At 33.5% G+C, this 15,544-nt stretch overlaps 1 protein-coding gene across 1 annotated transcript in view; it reads right to left on the reverse strand.

The window, feature by feature from the left end:
* The window catches only part of LOC130445933 (NF-kappa-B inhibitor cactus), a 30,984-nt gene extending 15,771 nt beyond the window's left edge, over nucleotides 1-15,213 (reverse strand). The window contains exons 1-2 of the mRNA XM_056781844.1: nucleotides 14,598-15,213; nucleotides 4,580-4,935 (exon numbers count right to left, since the gene is read on the reverse strand). Of these exons, the coding sequence (XP_056637822.1) occupies nucleotides 4,580-4,935; nucleotides 14,598-15,004 (763 nt within the window). The 5' untranslated portion in view covers nucleotides 15,005-15,213. The remainder of the gene's footprint in view (nucleotides 1-4,579; nucleotides 4,936-14,597) is intronic.
* Between the last annotated feature and the right edge of the window lie 331 nt (nucleotides 15,214-15,544).

The following is a 15,544-nucleotide window of genomic DNA, read 5'->3' on the forward strand; positions in this document are numbered from 1 at the left end:
TCCATGTCAAGGCATCTACTCATTCCCGAATTTTTTGCATCAACACCCGTATATTGGATATTTGTATGAAATGATGCTCTTTTCTATAAAGAAAATTATTACAACCCTGTTGCCTAATTTTGGCTTTAGCATATATTTTTTTTTTATATATTTCCCTTAGTTCATTTACATATTCCTTGTAGAAATGTTTTTCAGCAGTTTCTGGCATTTTCATCCTAGTCAAATAATTAACATGCTTATTAGATAATTATACAAGATCGAGGGCTGGCTTGATAATAATATTAATGTCAAAGAATTTGGAAATTCCGACATTAATATTATTTCATATACTTCATACTGGATTTTACTGTTTATAAAAAATATGAATATGAATTATTGTAATGAAGTTTTTATTCACGAACGCACTCACGTAATGAATTTAAGCATTACATAGATATACACATGAAATGAAACTAAAAATAATGAGAATCAGATACAGAAACAGATTATAGGATAAGACAGACAAAAAACTCCTGGAAAATCAATGAAAATATTAAAGTGCAGTTGACAATCTACCTATTGAGAAAAAAATAAAATGATAAGATGTCAATTTACATGGTTTTTAATACAGAAAAAGCAACCAATTTTTCATCTGTATCTGCAAAGAAAACTCGTACATTCCTTATAAAATTATTATAGAAGTACTGAATGATGGGGCCGGAATGCGGGCATGGGATCGCCGTAATTAAACGCCGCAGCCCCATCGAATTTGGGCTCATTTGATTCCTCTTGACGAGTACTTTGATACTAGATGATAACCAGGGTCTGATGACGGAGCTGGAAAGGTACCAGGTTGGGCTAGTAATTAGTTTAGACGGGTATCTTGGTTTGGGAAATTTGGGAAAAAAATGTCTGATTGATTAGATGTATGACTCAGTACCGAGGGCTGAATGGTATGAGGGTATATGAACATTTCAAATCGCTAAAGTTCCACCACAGAGTACAAGGGCAAACCCTTATACTTATACAATGGCCCTCTGGGCGAATGGACCGTTCGTTTTTGTCCTATACTTGTGGGAACAGCTACTACACAAAGAAAACGACTTTTTGAGAAGGCGAAATTGAAGCGACAGCGACAGGAGATGTCCACAAGTGGCAACGATTAGAAAAACTAAGTATAGCAGTAGCTAAACATAGAGAAAACGATACATACACAAGAGAGAAGAAATAATGGATTACAAGAAGAACACTAGGTCTGGCTCGAAAAGAACAGAATGCTCAGGCAAGCAAGTCAGAAGAGGAACGCATTTTAACAGCAGAAAAAGACTAATCAGAGGAATTTGCAACGTGGTAGCGTTACGTACACTAAAATTAGTGCCAAATCTCCTACTTATCTTCCACGAGAATTACGCGAGAATAAAGAATTGATGTTGTGTTACCGATGTAACAATCGCCTAAGTGATCTGTATCTTCTTCTGAAGCATATTGGAACAGCACGTTACCTGGGCACCTGAGGTTATTCTACGATTGTGGCAAATTGAAAAGCTTTCTCGAATAATACTGTTTTTAAAAACTGTAAAGTTTGGATTCTTATTTGAACAATATGGATTTCATGGTCAAGCAGTTGTTATAGCTTAAGATTTTTTCGGGGTTACATATAGACAACAACTCATACCTATAGACCGACGATCTGATTTTAGTTTTCGAAACCTCTTGTCCTATATCGCAAAATATTGTTCAAGGCGCGTTCCAAAATAATCGGAACTTTGTACAAATTAATGACGTTTCTCATACTTTACAAACATCATGGCAAGCTTATGAGTTAAATCTTAAGCTGGTCTTCGATTCGAAGAACTTGACTGCTCTAAGTTGATTTCGAAGAAACCTTGTAATGTTGATGCATTAAAAGAAATGAATAGAATGAGAAACGTTACAAATAACTAAGTTGGGATTATATAACTGATTTGAACATTATTTTACCCTACTACAAACATAAAAAAATTGGATATTCAAGTGCACAAAGCAGCACACGGAATAATGTTCATCGACTATCAGCACAAAGGGAGGACATTCCATAGCGAATACTGGATAGATTTGTTGGATGGTTTTAACGCAAATATCAAAGGAAAGCGTCCTCATATATCGAAGAAAAAAACACTGTTTCGCCAAGACAACGCACCGATTCAAAATTCTATGGCAACGATGGTGAAATTGAACGAATTACACTTCAAATTGCTTCCTGATCCATCGTATAGTCTAGATCTGGCCCCAGTGACTACTGATTATTCGCTGATCTCAAAAAAATGCACGGCGGTAAGAAATGAGGCAAGAAACATATCCTTCTACAAACACGGTATGGAGAAGTTAGAGAAGCGTTGGAATGCTTGTATTGCTCTTGAAGGAGATAACATTGATGAGTAGAATCGATTTTTGGCAAAACTTGTGTCACACTACGATATGGAATTATTTTACGTGTTGTAGTTCTTATTAAGAGTTTATTTTTAACTTTTCAGTTCATTTTATTAACAAATAAGTTTTTAAAAAAGGTTTTTATATTCTTTAATCTTCTATTAGATTCGAGATAAAAAGTAGATGTCACGTTATGTAACAACAATCATTTCAAATTTGTAGTCATTAATTAATTGGAATTTTTTCAAACGCTATTTATACTAATGAGTCGTTGTTGTCTGTATTGGTTTAATTTGTTAAAAACGAAACTGATAAAAGACACGGGCAGGTAAAATCTAATTTATTTTAAAAATCCTCAATTTTAGCATTTTAAGTAATCATATTTTCCAAAAATTCTCTGAAGGTATTTTAGTATATCTTTCGTCTACCTGTAGGGATTACATTTTATTGATCGGCAGGTATCTGTGTCAGTTAACGTTACTCGTGTAGAATTTAAACATTGAAATATATAATAGCAAATCAATTCAACTCAATCAGGTTTTCCCAAATATTCTACGAGGTTGATTATTTGTATTAAAAATCTAACGGTATTCGAATAGACCAAGTATTATAAATAATTTGAAGAGATATTATGAATTTGTGACCTTATTTACAATGCCAAGGTATAATTAATACGCGATATTAATCAAAATAATTATGCAGGTTCGTGTTTAATGTTAAATATCTCTAAAAATAATAATTTTATTATATACATATTATTATTTAAGATTTTTAGGAAACCGATCATAGCAAACACCATGTTGCCATTTAAACTATATTTTCAATTTGAGTAAGCTACCTGCGCTCGGACCTTTTCGCACCCTCTGAGTACCTGCTCTTTATTACTTTTGCAGCAAAACACAATTTATTAACAATTTCAAATTATTACAACATTAAATAATAGGTGTGGATTAATAAAAAGGAGATACGTTTTTGAATGACGACAATCTGAGGAGTTTGAGAATATTACTAGGAATAATCGTAAATTTAACAAAAAAAAATAAAATAATCAAATTATGCCTAGTAATATTGTAAAAGTACTCAAATTTTCGTTATTCAAAAACTTATTTCCTTCTTTTTTTAATCAGTACTTATTATTTACTGTTGTAATAATTTGAAAGTTAATAGAAATAATTGTTTTTCACTGCAGAAGTAATAAAGAACAGGTTGACAGAAGAACCGACACGGGTCGACCGTCGGGGTTCACCAGTCCAGAAGCTCACTCAAATTTAACATAATTTAAATGATGTTTCCTTAGTTCGGTTTCCTCAAAATCTTATATAATAAGTCCTGTGACTAACCAAGAAAAACACATTTAATTCTTCTCCTTCAATCATTTGGGATCAGCGAATAGCCAGTAGTCACTGAGGGCAAATCTGGACTATACAGTGGGTGAGGAAGCAATTCGTTCAATTTAACTAGCGTTGCCATCGACGTGATTTACCAGCTGCAGTCCACTCAGATGATGATGGTTTTGATTCCGGAGTGAAGTGATGGATCCATTGTCACATATCGACGCAAAAAATCTGATTTATTACGTGTAAACATAACCAAACACTGCTCTGAATCATTAACACGTTGTTGTTTTTGGCATCCATTTTGATAAAACAAGCTTTCTCATGGTCGAATAATCATGCCTTCTGATAACTTTACGCATTAGCTATCTCACGCAATTTCAATTTCCGATTAGAAATAACCAATTTGTGAACTTTTTGATGTTTTCTGGAGTAACTACCTCAATTGGATGACCAGAGTGTTCACCATCATCGATATCTGTACGAACCCGTTTATTAAATCCAGCAAATCAATAACAAAAGCCATCGCTGAGCTTGTACACTATTTTTTTTTCATAAATTGACACACGACATTGTTTGGAAAATAACAAAAGTAGCTTCACTTAAATGACTGTCACTTTTTTCAGACTAATCGAAATTTTATTCTTTTAAAAGTTGGTACCTCGTAAATGTCAGTTACACGACTTAATGAGTGATGTAATAAATATATAATACTAGTAATAGTGAAATAAAATTCCTAATTATGATATAAATGTATTAATTATTCGAGCACGATAGTTATTAGAAAAAAATTTCATCTAGAATCTTCATACGTTTCTAACAATCTGACATTATTACAAAATGAGGGTTCTGCTTACCTAAAAAGTTCCATTGATCAAAGTCACAAGGCTGACACATATGAGCTTGGTAACTGAGAGCCAATTGTTCCCTTTCTTGAACTTGAACTGGTTCCGCTATTGCTCTCACACTTCGGTGATCGTTTTTTCGTGCTGCTATATGTAAAGGTGATTCTCCTTGGGGACCCCTAGGACAAGGTTTTGCTCCGGCTACGATAAGCCATCGGGCTATTTTGTATTGTCCAGTTTCGACGGCAAGATGAAGAGGCGTTTGGTTGTGATCATTCGGCGTATCCAAGAGTTTCGGATGAGGCACTGCGCGGATTAAAGCTAATGCTACTTCCAAGAAACCTTGGACGATCGCTATGTGAAGGTGTCTGCAAGAAAATAGACATATTTCACACGTTTTCGATAAAAGATTCATTGAAATGTATTTTTTTCGAATCCTGTCAAAATTTGATGAGATTTTGGGAGCCATTAATCCGTCATAGGTCTTCGGTCTAATTAACAGAATGAATACATGTCGTCTAGAGGTGTATTATGAAGCTCATTCATTGGATTACTTTGTATACCCTATAAAAATATTACTAATTTATTATTAATCAATAATAAAACCACCTGTTTCCCAGCCGACATTTTGTAAAACATAAAATGCTTAACTCTTAAGTTCAGTACGGTTTTGCTTGTGCCGCAAAGAGGATATGTAATGTTTTGAGAAAACTATAGTTCGTCACGGCTCTCGATCAGAATCTGATTACTGTACTTACCAAAACTGGAATGCGATATTGTCCAAAGCATTGCTCAATTTTAGCATAATGTGTGATGTAACTTTTATACAAAAATTTTTAGAGAAAGGGCACACAAAAATGGACTATGGCAGTATGCACTTTGTTGCATTGGGACACAAAAAAATAATGTATCAGAAGACTATCTGGCTGACAGTGACTAATAGAAGAGATCCGAGGTTCACATTTGATGGAAAGATTGATTACAAATTGAAATATACAAATACTGAGTGGGAAGAGCTCCCAATCAGGATGAAAAAAATATGTTTCTTGACATAACATTGCTCAATAAGTACACAATCTATACATCATATGTTTCAAATTTGAAGACGCCGCCACGTTGTTTAGTATTAATTTGAAAGCCATTGATAGTTTTTCAGTGAATATGTAAACACAGAAAAACACAGAAAAAAAGTTGACGACTCCAGAAATGTTGAAGAGAGTCAACAAAGCGGTTCTGGATAATTGTCGACTGAAAGTACGCGAGCTAGTAGACATAGTAGGCATTTAAAAAAGTGCTGTACATCACATACTGAAAATTTAGACGTGCGTAAGATGGGTGCCGCTCACAATGGACCAAAGCAGCGTCGTGAAGATGTTTCCACTGTTCCATACCATGGATGAAACGTGGGTCTATAACTTCACACCCGAAACAAAAGAAATATCAAAACAATGGACTTAAAAGAGAGAGCGAACTCCAATGAAGGCAAAAACTGTTTCATCTGCAAGCAAAAACGGCCGCATTTGGCTAAGAAGAAAGTATTATTTTACCAAGACAATGCACCAGCTGACACATCCGTTATTGCAATGTCCAAAATTAGTGAGTTAAAGTTTGAATTGCTACCTCATGCCCCTTATTAGCCAGATTTAGCTCCTTCGGATTATTTTATGTTCCCAGACTTGAAAAAATTATTTTTCAACAATGAAGAAGTGTATCGGAAATTAATGAGTATTTCGAGTAGCTTGACGATTTTTATTATAAAAAGGGCATCGAACTTATTAACATCGCAGGGAAAAGTGTATGGGGCTAAAACGAGATTACGTTGAAAATTAATTTTACCCAAAATTTGTATGCCAGATGTATGTACATAACATTTTACCAAACTTCGAGATTTATTTTGTGCAGTTGCTATTTAGGCGTAAGTAGAAACTTAATGTAAAAGTTAATTGATTCTTAAACTACTAGGTACCTTGGACTTTAAGATGAATTATAAAAGATCTCTGTTTTATATTTCATAAAATAATAAATAGGTTTAAAACTGAAGATTGTTCCTAAATAAACAATAATAAGAGTTTTTTTGAAATTTTTTTGTTAATTTTTATTATAGACATTCGATTGTGATTAAAAATCTTGACTTTTATCACAAAAATATTACCTTGTGCGTTGTAAGCAAAGTGATAAATAAATAAAAAGTCTTTACTCCATTCGCACTTTCTACTCTAAATGAGGTTGCATACTGCAGCAAAGAAAAGTCCGTTTCCTCAATAATGTTATTTGCAAATTTAGAAATAAATTGAATTCCCATTCTGATAATTAGGCCGACGATGTATTATCTGTGTTGTATGCAAAACTGTAGTAGTTAAAATAATCAGTATACGGCGCGCCAATCCGACTTAACCAACCTTGCGAACGTTCCTACAAAAGATTATCTAAAAACTTTTCGGTATTTCCAAGTTTACGCGCATTGTTTCCAACAGTAATAAATTCTTTGTACTTGATTTACTTTGATTTTATTAATATACGATGATAATTTTTGAAATTTTTCTCATTTCTCGTTTTTTTTTTCGTGGTTCGTAATTACTGAAATTTTATTACCGCAGAGAAAGAATTTTTGTAAGTACAGAATGAAAATTGTTTTATATTCCGTTTGTTTTGTCGAGATAATCACATTTCACTTTCTATTAAGGAGGCTCCCGCGTCAATCAAACTAATCATATTGAAATTGAAATTTTTTAAAATTTTTATTCCACATGTATTTATGCTTAAAAATCTTAAAGTGAATAATTATTAACTAAAAAACAATGCTTAAAACTTGATGAATGAAACGTTTACTTGTTATTAAAAATAAATAGTCGCTCATTTTATTTTTTCTAAACAGCCAATAATCGTCGAGTATTGCTACACATACAGTATATGCAGAAATCTCTTTTGTATGTATATGAATAACAGCTAGTTTATAACGGCATCGGTTATTATAATTAATTGTTACTGTGAAATATATTTAGTTCTTGAGTGTAAAAATGAACCAAAATCAAAAAGAAACTGTGAAAAAATTGTGGTTAAATTTCGCGCGCTTTCTTTGAGTGACAGAAACAATATGGCAGTTTTCCTAATTTCCGCTCAGTTACTGGATACTGTTATTTTTGTTTGCTAAACGCTATAACAACCTTTGAACTCAAATTTCTTTAAATTTTGATCGGCAATTCTGATAAAGAAAATTCGAAACGTCAATTTTTATCTATCTTTTAAGAATTATTAAAAAAACTAATTTTGAAACAGAACAGACCTAAAATCAATAACATTTAGAAACATAAAAATATGTATCTTGTTTCGGGACATTTCGCTCAGGAGCCTCCTTGATGAAACTCGTTTATTTTGTAATAAATTGTTATTAACTAACAAGACAGGAAATGTTCATATCGCGTACTTATTTATCTTATCATCTTTCATATAATCGAACAATCAGCTGGCTAGTAGTATTTTTGTCAAGGAAATAAGATCTATAATAGCTTGGCCTAAAAAATGATTGATCGAACTACTTATAATTCCGTTCCCAAATTTATACAATCAACATTCATAACGTACGTGATGGAATTTCAATTTAGTAGAACCATTGTAATCAGTCATTACCATAATATGACAATAATGACACTTTTTTTCTCACACGAAAACTTATACCAAATTTTCAATGTACTATGGCCACCAAACAATAAAAAAATTGACACATCAGGTTTCTTTCAAGTGTTCAATAGAAATCTGTTCGATCCTTGACCTTTTTTCCTTAATGGCGCTTTTCTATTGAGGAAATGTCCTGACCAGCACCCAAATTCTCGAGGAAGAAATTCAGATAAGAGTGCAGGATATGTATTTCTAAAGACCGATTACATCCCAAAGGTTTGTATGAAATTATAAGCTTATTGATTTAGATTTTACAATTTTCCACCTTATGGACTAGGGGGCAACATTCACAAAACATTTCCAGATTAATCAGTTTCCCTTTAAAGTTAGTAACTTTCATTGGATCCCGTATTTGTGGACCAATAAATATCCCCTCTTTAATTTTTGTCGCTGGGTTTAGGAAATTTCTTTTCCATGTATAAGAATACACAGTCATCTTTAGACATAGCTTTCACAAAATTTTCCACCAAGTCGAGCTTTATATGTAACGGAGGTAACAGTATGTGTTCAGGGTTCATTCATTTTCAATATTCTTCTACCCTGGAGTAAGTGATTCACGCTTGGGCCATACTTTCTTCGTATATTCGCAAATGGAACTGCAATATTTTGTGTAACCAAGCTGTAGCACAAGCAAAAGAGCAATGACAAATTTTCCAAACATGTTCACTGTTTCACTTTTCAAGAAGGAACTTCATTTCCTCGTAAGTCTCTTTCATATCAGAACCATGGACAACCGGCACTGAAGGAGATTTTTTTTCGTTCTATAACAACACTGCTTTCAAACTAGTTTTTGAGGAGTCAATGGCCAGTGACTTGGATAAAATAGACTAAGTCATCTGCTGATGTTTAGAAAGCATCATTCCATCGTCACGATGTCGGAAATAAGAAATTTTTATCCCAGGAGAAAGTAAATTCAAATCGTTTAATTTAGACCCCAAAAGGTCAGCTTGTGTTTTAGACAAACTCAAATCACGTACTAAATCGTTTGAATCACTTTGTATCAATGAATGAGGTTCTTTAGAAGTTGATGGTTCATAACTTGGGTCACTCTTTTGAAATACCTTATCGGTTTGGCACGGATAGTTCGGCATTATGTAGAATTGGTCTGTTGGCCGATGACAAGTTTGGGTACTGGACAGTGTGTTTGGATTTGGTTGTGATGCCTTTAATTCGAATCAAGCAAAAATATCCAGATTCTTGTTTAGCCAAACCCAACGAAAATAGTACTGAGATGTAAAGTTAATTCTCCAAGTTATTTGAACACTTTCGCGGCATATTTGCAATGTGAGAAACGTAAGTTGGTTAAATGCAACCGCTATACAGTCGCGTAAATTAAGTTAATCAACAAAAAAATGTAAATGAGGTCAGAAAAGAATATATATATATCTGTCATAAAAAAACAGGATGTGACTGAAACAAAATAATATTTTTTTTTGAATGAGGGTAGGTACATCAAAACAAATAAAAATCATCACAAAGTTCGTGTGACGAAAACAGTGTATAGATATTTTTGTTTTATCATCTTCAAGCTCAAAAACTATTCTGACGCAAATAAAGTTTGTATTTATATAATAATAAAAAATACCACCTTATGCTAAATGTGTTCTAGAAATTAAATATTTCTATCTCGATGCCTACTAAAATAAGATTGGTATCCAAGCGTTGACATCTAAGAATAGATGTCCGAATAGACGGTTGATTTATAAATATTCTTAAGGTCTAAGTCTAACAAACAGTCTCCTATGAAGATCATATGGATGTGACTAGAATTACTCATTAGAATTCTATTTCAGCTATGTCAAAATTGCGTTCATCGCAAAAATGATTTATAATGAGTTAATTTAAAATAGAATTCCTTTTTATGACACAAAATTAAATTAATCGATTGAATATATATACAGGGTGTAATTATTGGCATATTAGGTTGACGACAAAGTAATTTCGGTTTTGTAGTATAGACAAAAACATCTTTCTTTCAAATAAATAAAATTTCTGTTCCAGCACAAAACCGAACCAGGTGCGATTGAAGATCATCGTCATTTGTGAAAGTTCGACCATGCAAAGAATTCTGTAAAACTTCGAAATAAAAGGTAATCAGATGGTGCCAGATCAGGGCTATATGGGGGATGAGGCATCACTTCCCAGCCAAGCTCCGATAGTTGGAAAGTGAAATTAACACACAGCTAATAGCTTTATTAAAAATCAAACACTACTTGCTTCTAAAGTTACGTCAATATGACCAATATCACGTGACAAACGGCAATAACATAAGTTATTCAAAAAATAAAGCAGCGTTCTCTATCAGTAAAAATGGAAAGTACTTAGTTGCCCCCTTGTATAAGCTAATAACAGTTTAGTAGAAATATTTTTCGGGATACTTATAATTGAAATTTGAGCACCAGTGTAGAGGGGATCGCAATCATAAACGTGTCAAGAGATAGGATTTGTTTGCGATTTTTAGCACGACTTTCAAAATAAAGATTAAACTACTTAAAATTATCAAATCAAGGGATTTCTTATGATAAAACGATAATAAATCGATACTCCATAGCAATTTCCTTCCTCCAATGTAAACAAGTAGCATTTAACAAAAATAGAATGCAAAAACTCAAGGTAAATATTGTGAAACTCATAGCTTGTAGAAAGGTTTATAATCTCATCGACGCATTATCTGTAGGACAATTAGATTTAAGAATCAAATAGGAAAATCACGGATGATTGAAACAATTATTATAATTTCAGGGACATAATGTGATTCATCTTTGAAACAAGAAACTGATTTATTCCTAATCAGTTCGTTTGATTTTTCAGAACAGAGGAAATCCTTTAAATGGTACAAACAAATGACTAATTTAATTAAAATAATACGCCAACACTACCAAAATGGAATTTTGTTTACTAGAAAGTATCGTGATTTATTGGAAATGTGACTGGAATTTCACAATTAAATCAATATTATTTTGAAAAACTATTATTTTATTAAAGTAAATAAAAAGTTTTAAAGAAAATGTTCAATTTTTAATTTTAACCTATGGTATGCGTATTAAAAGTCCCAGAAGTACCTGGCTTGACATAGAGATGGCGGTAGATCGATAGCATATGTTTCAGATTTAAAGACGCCACGTTGATTAGTATTTGTTTGGCAGCCATTAATAGTGAACGTTTTCAGTGAATTCGTAAACGTGGAAAAAATTGGTCATCGTTATGTAATATAATACTTTCATTTGAAAGGCATTAGCCCAATTTATATAAAAGCTGAACTAGTTTCTCTAGGAGATAATTGCTCTTTGGTTATAAATAGTAAAATATTGGGTGGCAGACATTAAACGAGGCCGTACGACTTGCAAAGATCAGCATTGCAGTGATCGACCAAATGATGTCTAGACTCCAGAAATATTGAAGAAAATACACAAAGCGACACTGGATGATCGTCGACTGAAAGTACGAGAGCTAGTATACAAAGCAGGTATTTCAAAAAGTGCAATACATCGCATATTAACAGAAAATTTGGACATGAGACAGCTGTGCGTAAAATGGGTGTTGCGTTTGCTTACAATGGAACAAAAATAGCGTCGTGAAGATGTATGCATCGAGCGCTTGGCAATGTTTCACAGAAATAAAGCCGTTTTATAACCATTATTCAAATGTGGTTCCATCACTACACACCCGAAACAAAAGAACAATCAAAACAATCGACTAAAAAGGGAGGAACGGCTCTAAAGAAGGCGAAGACTGTTTCATCTGCAGGCTTCGGTTTTTAGGGATACGCGTGGGATAATTTTCATTGACTATCTTGAGAAAGGAAAGAAATCAAGCGAAACGGTCACATATGGCTAAGAAAAAAGTGTTGTTACATCAAAACAATGCACCAGCTCGCACATCCGCTATTGCAATGGCCGAAATTAATGAATTGCTACCTCATTCGTCAGATTTAGCACCCTCGGGTTCTTTTCTGTTCCCAGACTGGAAAAAATGGCTCGGTGGTCAAATATTTTTCAACAATGAAGAGGTTATGTAGACATTTATTGGCTATTTTGAGGAGCTTAACGATTCTTATTATAAAAAGGGTAAAATTTTTGTATTTTCTTTTTTCGGCTAGGTACTTCTGGGACTATCCTCGTACCTCCAAATATTGACTTTGGCGGCAAATGATAAATTTAAGGAGAAAATATAAACCTATCCCGTTAAATATTATTTAAAGTCAATTGACATTATAAATTATTTTTGAATCTCTTTTGTCTCCTTAAGTAAAAACGTGATCAATTGAAACGCAAAGTTTTTTAGGTGGGTATCATGTGTCATACATCAAGGATATGCCTTCTAGAAATAAGATATGCAAATAATGAGCTTCTATGTAATAGTATATGAATATACACATCGTCATCATTGATTAAAGGTTATCACTTGCTTTCATTAGATATAGTGACGGTCAATGATAAAGTTGAGATGATCTTACTGTTAATATAGACAAACTAACATTTAGATATGTAAACAACTAAAAAATTGCGTTATTTGTAAAACGTGTCATGATGAAATACGAGTTAAATTTCTTATCAAATTGAAATAAAAAAATTATAGAAATTCGTAGCAATTAACTATACATTTCGTTTCAAACAAAACAACCTGAAATCTACGTTCGATTAGATCTAAGTCTGAATTACACCCTGTATATTAATAGTATTTGAGCAGTAAAGAAGCATTTGTGGTAAACGGTTTGTTAATGATCGTCTACTGAGTTTTTAGAGCATTTAAAATGTGATTAATTACGACAATCTGCTAATAAATTTAATTGAATCAAAGTCCTGTATGTTGGATTCTCCGGGACTCCCCCAATTTCATTTTATAATATAAAATATAAAACTATTTTCTGCGGTACGTTATATATTTCAAAGAACGATTTTAGTTTGGTCATGGGTTTTTTCATATAATTTGGAAATCCTCAAGATATAATCATAATTATAGTCGATGAACTGTTAAAAAAATAGATGAGTAAGATGTTACTGATGCAGGAGATCCAATTAAAAATATATTAAATCATAAAGATACAGAAAGTCTCTGATTTCAATTTAGCAACTTTTCAAAGCATTAACCACGATATGGATGAATAATCTTTCCAGTAATGACGTTAGCAACCAATATTGGCCATCAGACTAAACAAGTATTTCTTTCTAATTTGACGTTCGCAACTGTAAACGTTCGATTTTAATTTCTTAATATTTCCAATCCCGATATGTGATTCGTACCATCGAATCAACTAACTCCGCTGCCAAAGAAACCTTTCTCATCCCCTGGGTCAACAATATACGGCCCCTCGGCTCAAAACCCAAAAGGAAACTCCGTTAGCCGCCCCTTCGGCTACTAGCAACAGCGTACGATGACCTTCCCTACCTCAACTTCCTTGATCCTTGATAATTCGTGGGTGTTGCAGGTTTTCTGCGGTTTCCCTGAAACCTGGTGAAACGGTTCCCCAGCCAAATGGTCGACGATAGGGAATAACGTGACCGCAGCTGTACCCGCCGAAGAACCGTTTTTATTTTCAAGCTCTCTTTTCGTCTTCTTCTAGCCAAAAATAACGAATCTTCACTTTTCCTCCTCTAGAGAAGTTAGAAAACACAGCTCTATGCAACCACCACAACCCCAGCCCAGCAAAGGAGCTCTTCCTATTTCAGGGCCCACTCCAATAAACCCTCTTCCTATCATAATTTTCCTTATCTTATCAAATTCTATCTAATGAATCTCTCTCACTCTCTCTCTCTTCTTAATCTTATTTATCATATATTTGCATTGTTCTCTTGAATTGGCGTTGACTGACAATGGCGGCAACGTTAAGCTGAATACAAAGATATTAGGAATACACCAAATGTGACCTACAGTTGATGCAAATACAGTGAAATTCACTGTTCACACTATGACTACACTAGCACTGTTTGATAGGCGTTTCAATAACAAAGTTATCGTCTTTTTTTCATTAGGTTGCTTAAAGTCTAACGTCAAAACAAGCCTATCAATATCAGCCCGAAAGAGGCAAAAAATGCAGTAAACAAAAAAAGCGTATGATTAATTTTGATTTTACTAATAAAAACTGATGCATGTTTATCCACACTGTAACAATTGGACACGGCATACCGTTTAAGAATGAGGCGACGAAAGGAAATCTCTGTTAATTAAAATAAACGTTTCTTTAAAAAAAATTGCTGTTATCACTCAAACATTGACCACCCTGTATCATAGAAAATGATATTTCAAGGATTGTATCAACACGTATATAGAAACGGTTGCTTAACCTCTTGAACCCAGGCAAAGGCCATTTTAATTAAAAAAAAAAAACTATAAGAAATTATAGAAATGTACTTACGTATCTCCTTCCTCGTCTTGTTCGTAATAAATTTTCCATGATACATCCTCGGCGGGTCGATTTTGCTTACTCTTCGTAGAAGAATCAACAGGTGTTTGAGATCTTTTGGGATTATTTAGGTCGTTTGTTCCAGAATCAGTTTCTTTTATACTTATTCTGGAAAAACTGTCAGAAAGATACACGCCACTGTCTAAAAGCATGGGTCTAACTTTCTTTTCTTCTTCTTCTTCTGTAATGGAATCTTGAGTGTTTATTGGTTTTTGTTTTTCGTTAAATCCGATATCACTAATTTCTTCGGATATTTCGCCTGACAAAAAACCACTATCCACCGTCGACGATTCGTAATAAACAGCCTTTTTTTCGTTGGCTGTTGCAGTCGAATCTGTAAAATTTCCTTGCTTAGACATTGTTACAGTTTTTTTTCAAAATGGCTACTAGGAAGTCTACGTCACTTTATAAACGTTCGTTACGACGCGAATTAAAGGAATTAAAGCACTAAATTAATCGAAAAAGGAGTTCGCTGTCGACTACAATAAACAATCGTGTTCGTTATCAGCGTCAATTTATGACTGCTACAACATACTCACTCTCGTTTACACAACTGAACATTCGCGTGGTTTCTAAAAGCGAATGGTTTCGGGATTCCCGAGACATGCGCACTGATTGGAATGGAGTAATGGATCTACAGTGACGTACCGATTAGGATGGAAAGTTTCTAATTTTGTAATAAGGTTATGGAACGAGACGCAGTTTTTGTTCGGAAAGGAAATTCCAAGAGAAATTTTGAATGTTTTCGTGAGAAAAGTATGATTTATTGGTTTTATCCTATCACATATTCTTAACGGTTAAAATTTCCGTTTTAAATAAAAAAAAAATATAATATACAAAATCCTTTAAACTCCAACATTAATAACAAGGTCATTTGGGTGCAAAAATGGAATTACGCG

This window comes from Diorhabda sublineata, chromosome 6 (genome assembly GCF_026230105.1).
Source record: "Diorhabda sublineata isolate icDioSubl1.1 chromosome 6, icDioSubl1.1, whole genome shotgun sequence".
Classification (NCBI taxonomy): Eukaryota; Metazoa; Arthropoda; class Insecta; order Coleoptera; family Chrysomelidae; genus Diorhabda; species Diorhabda sublineata.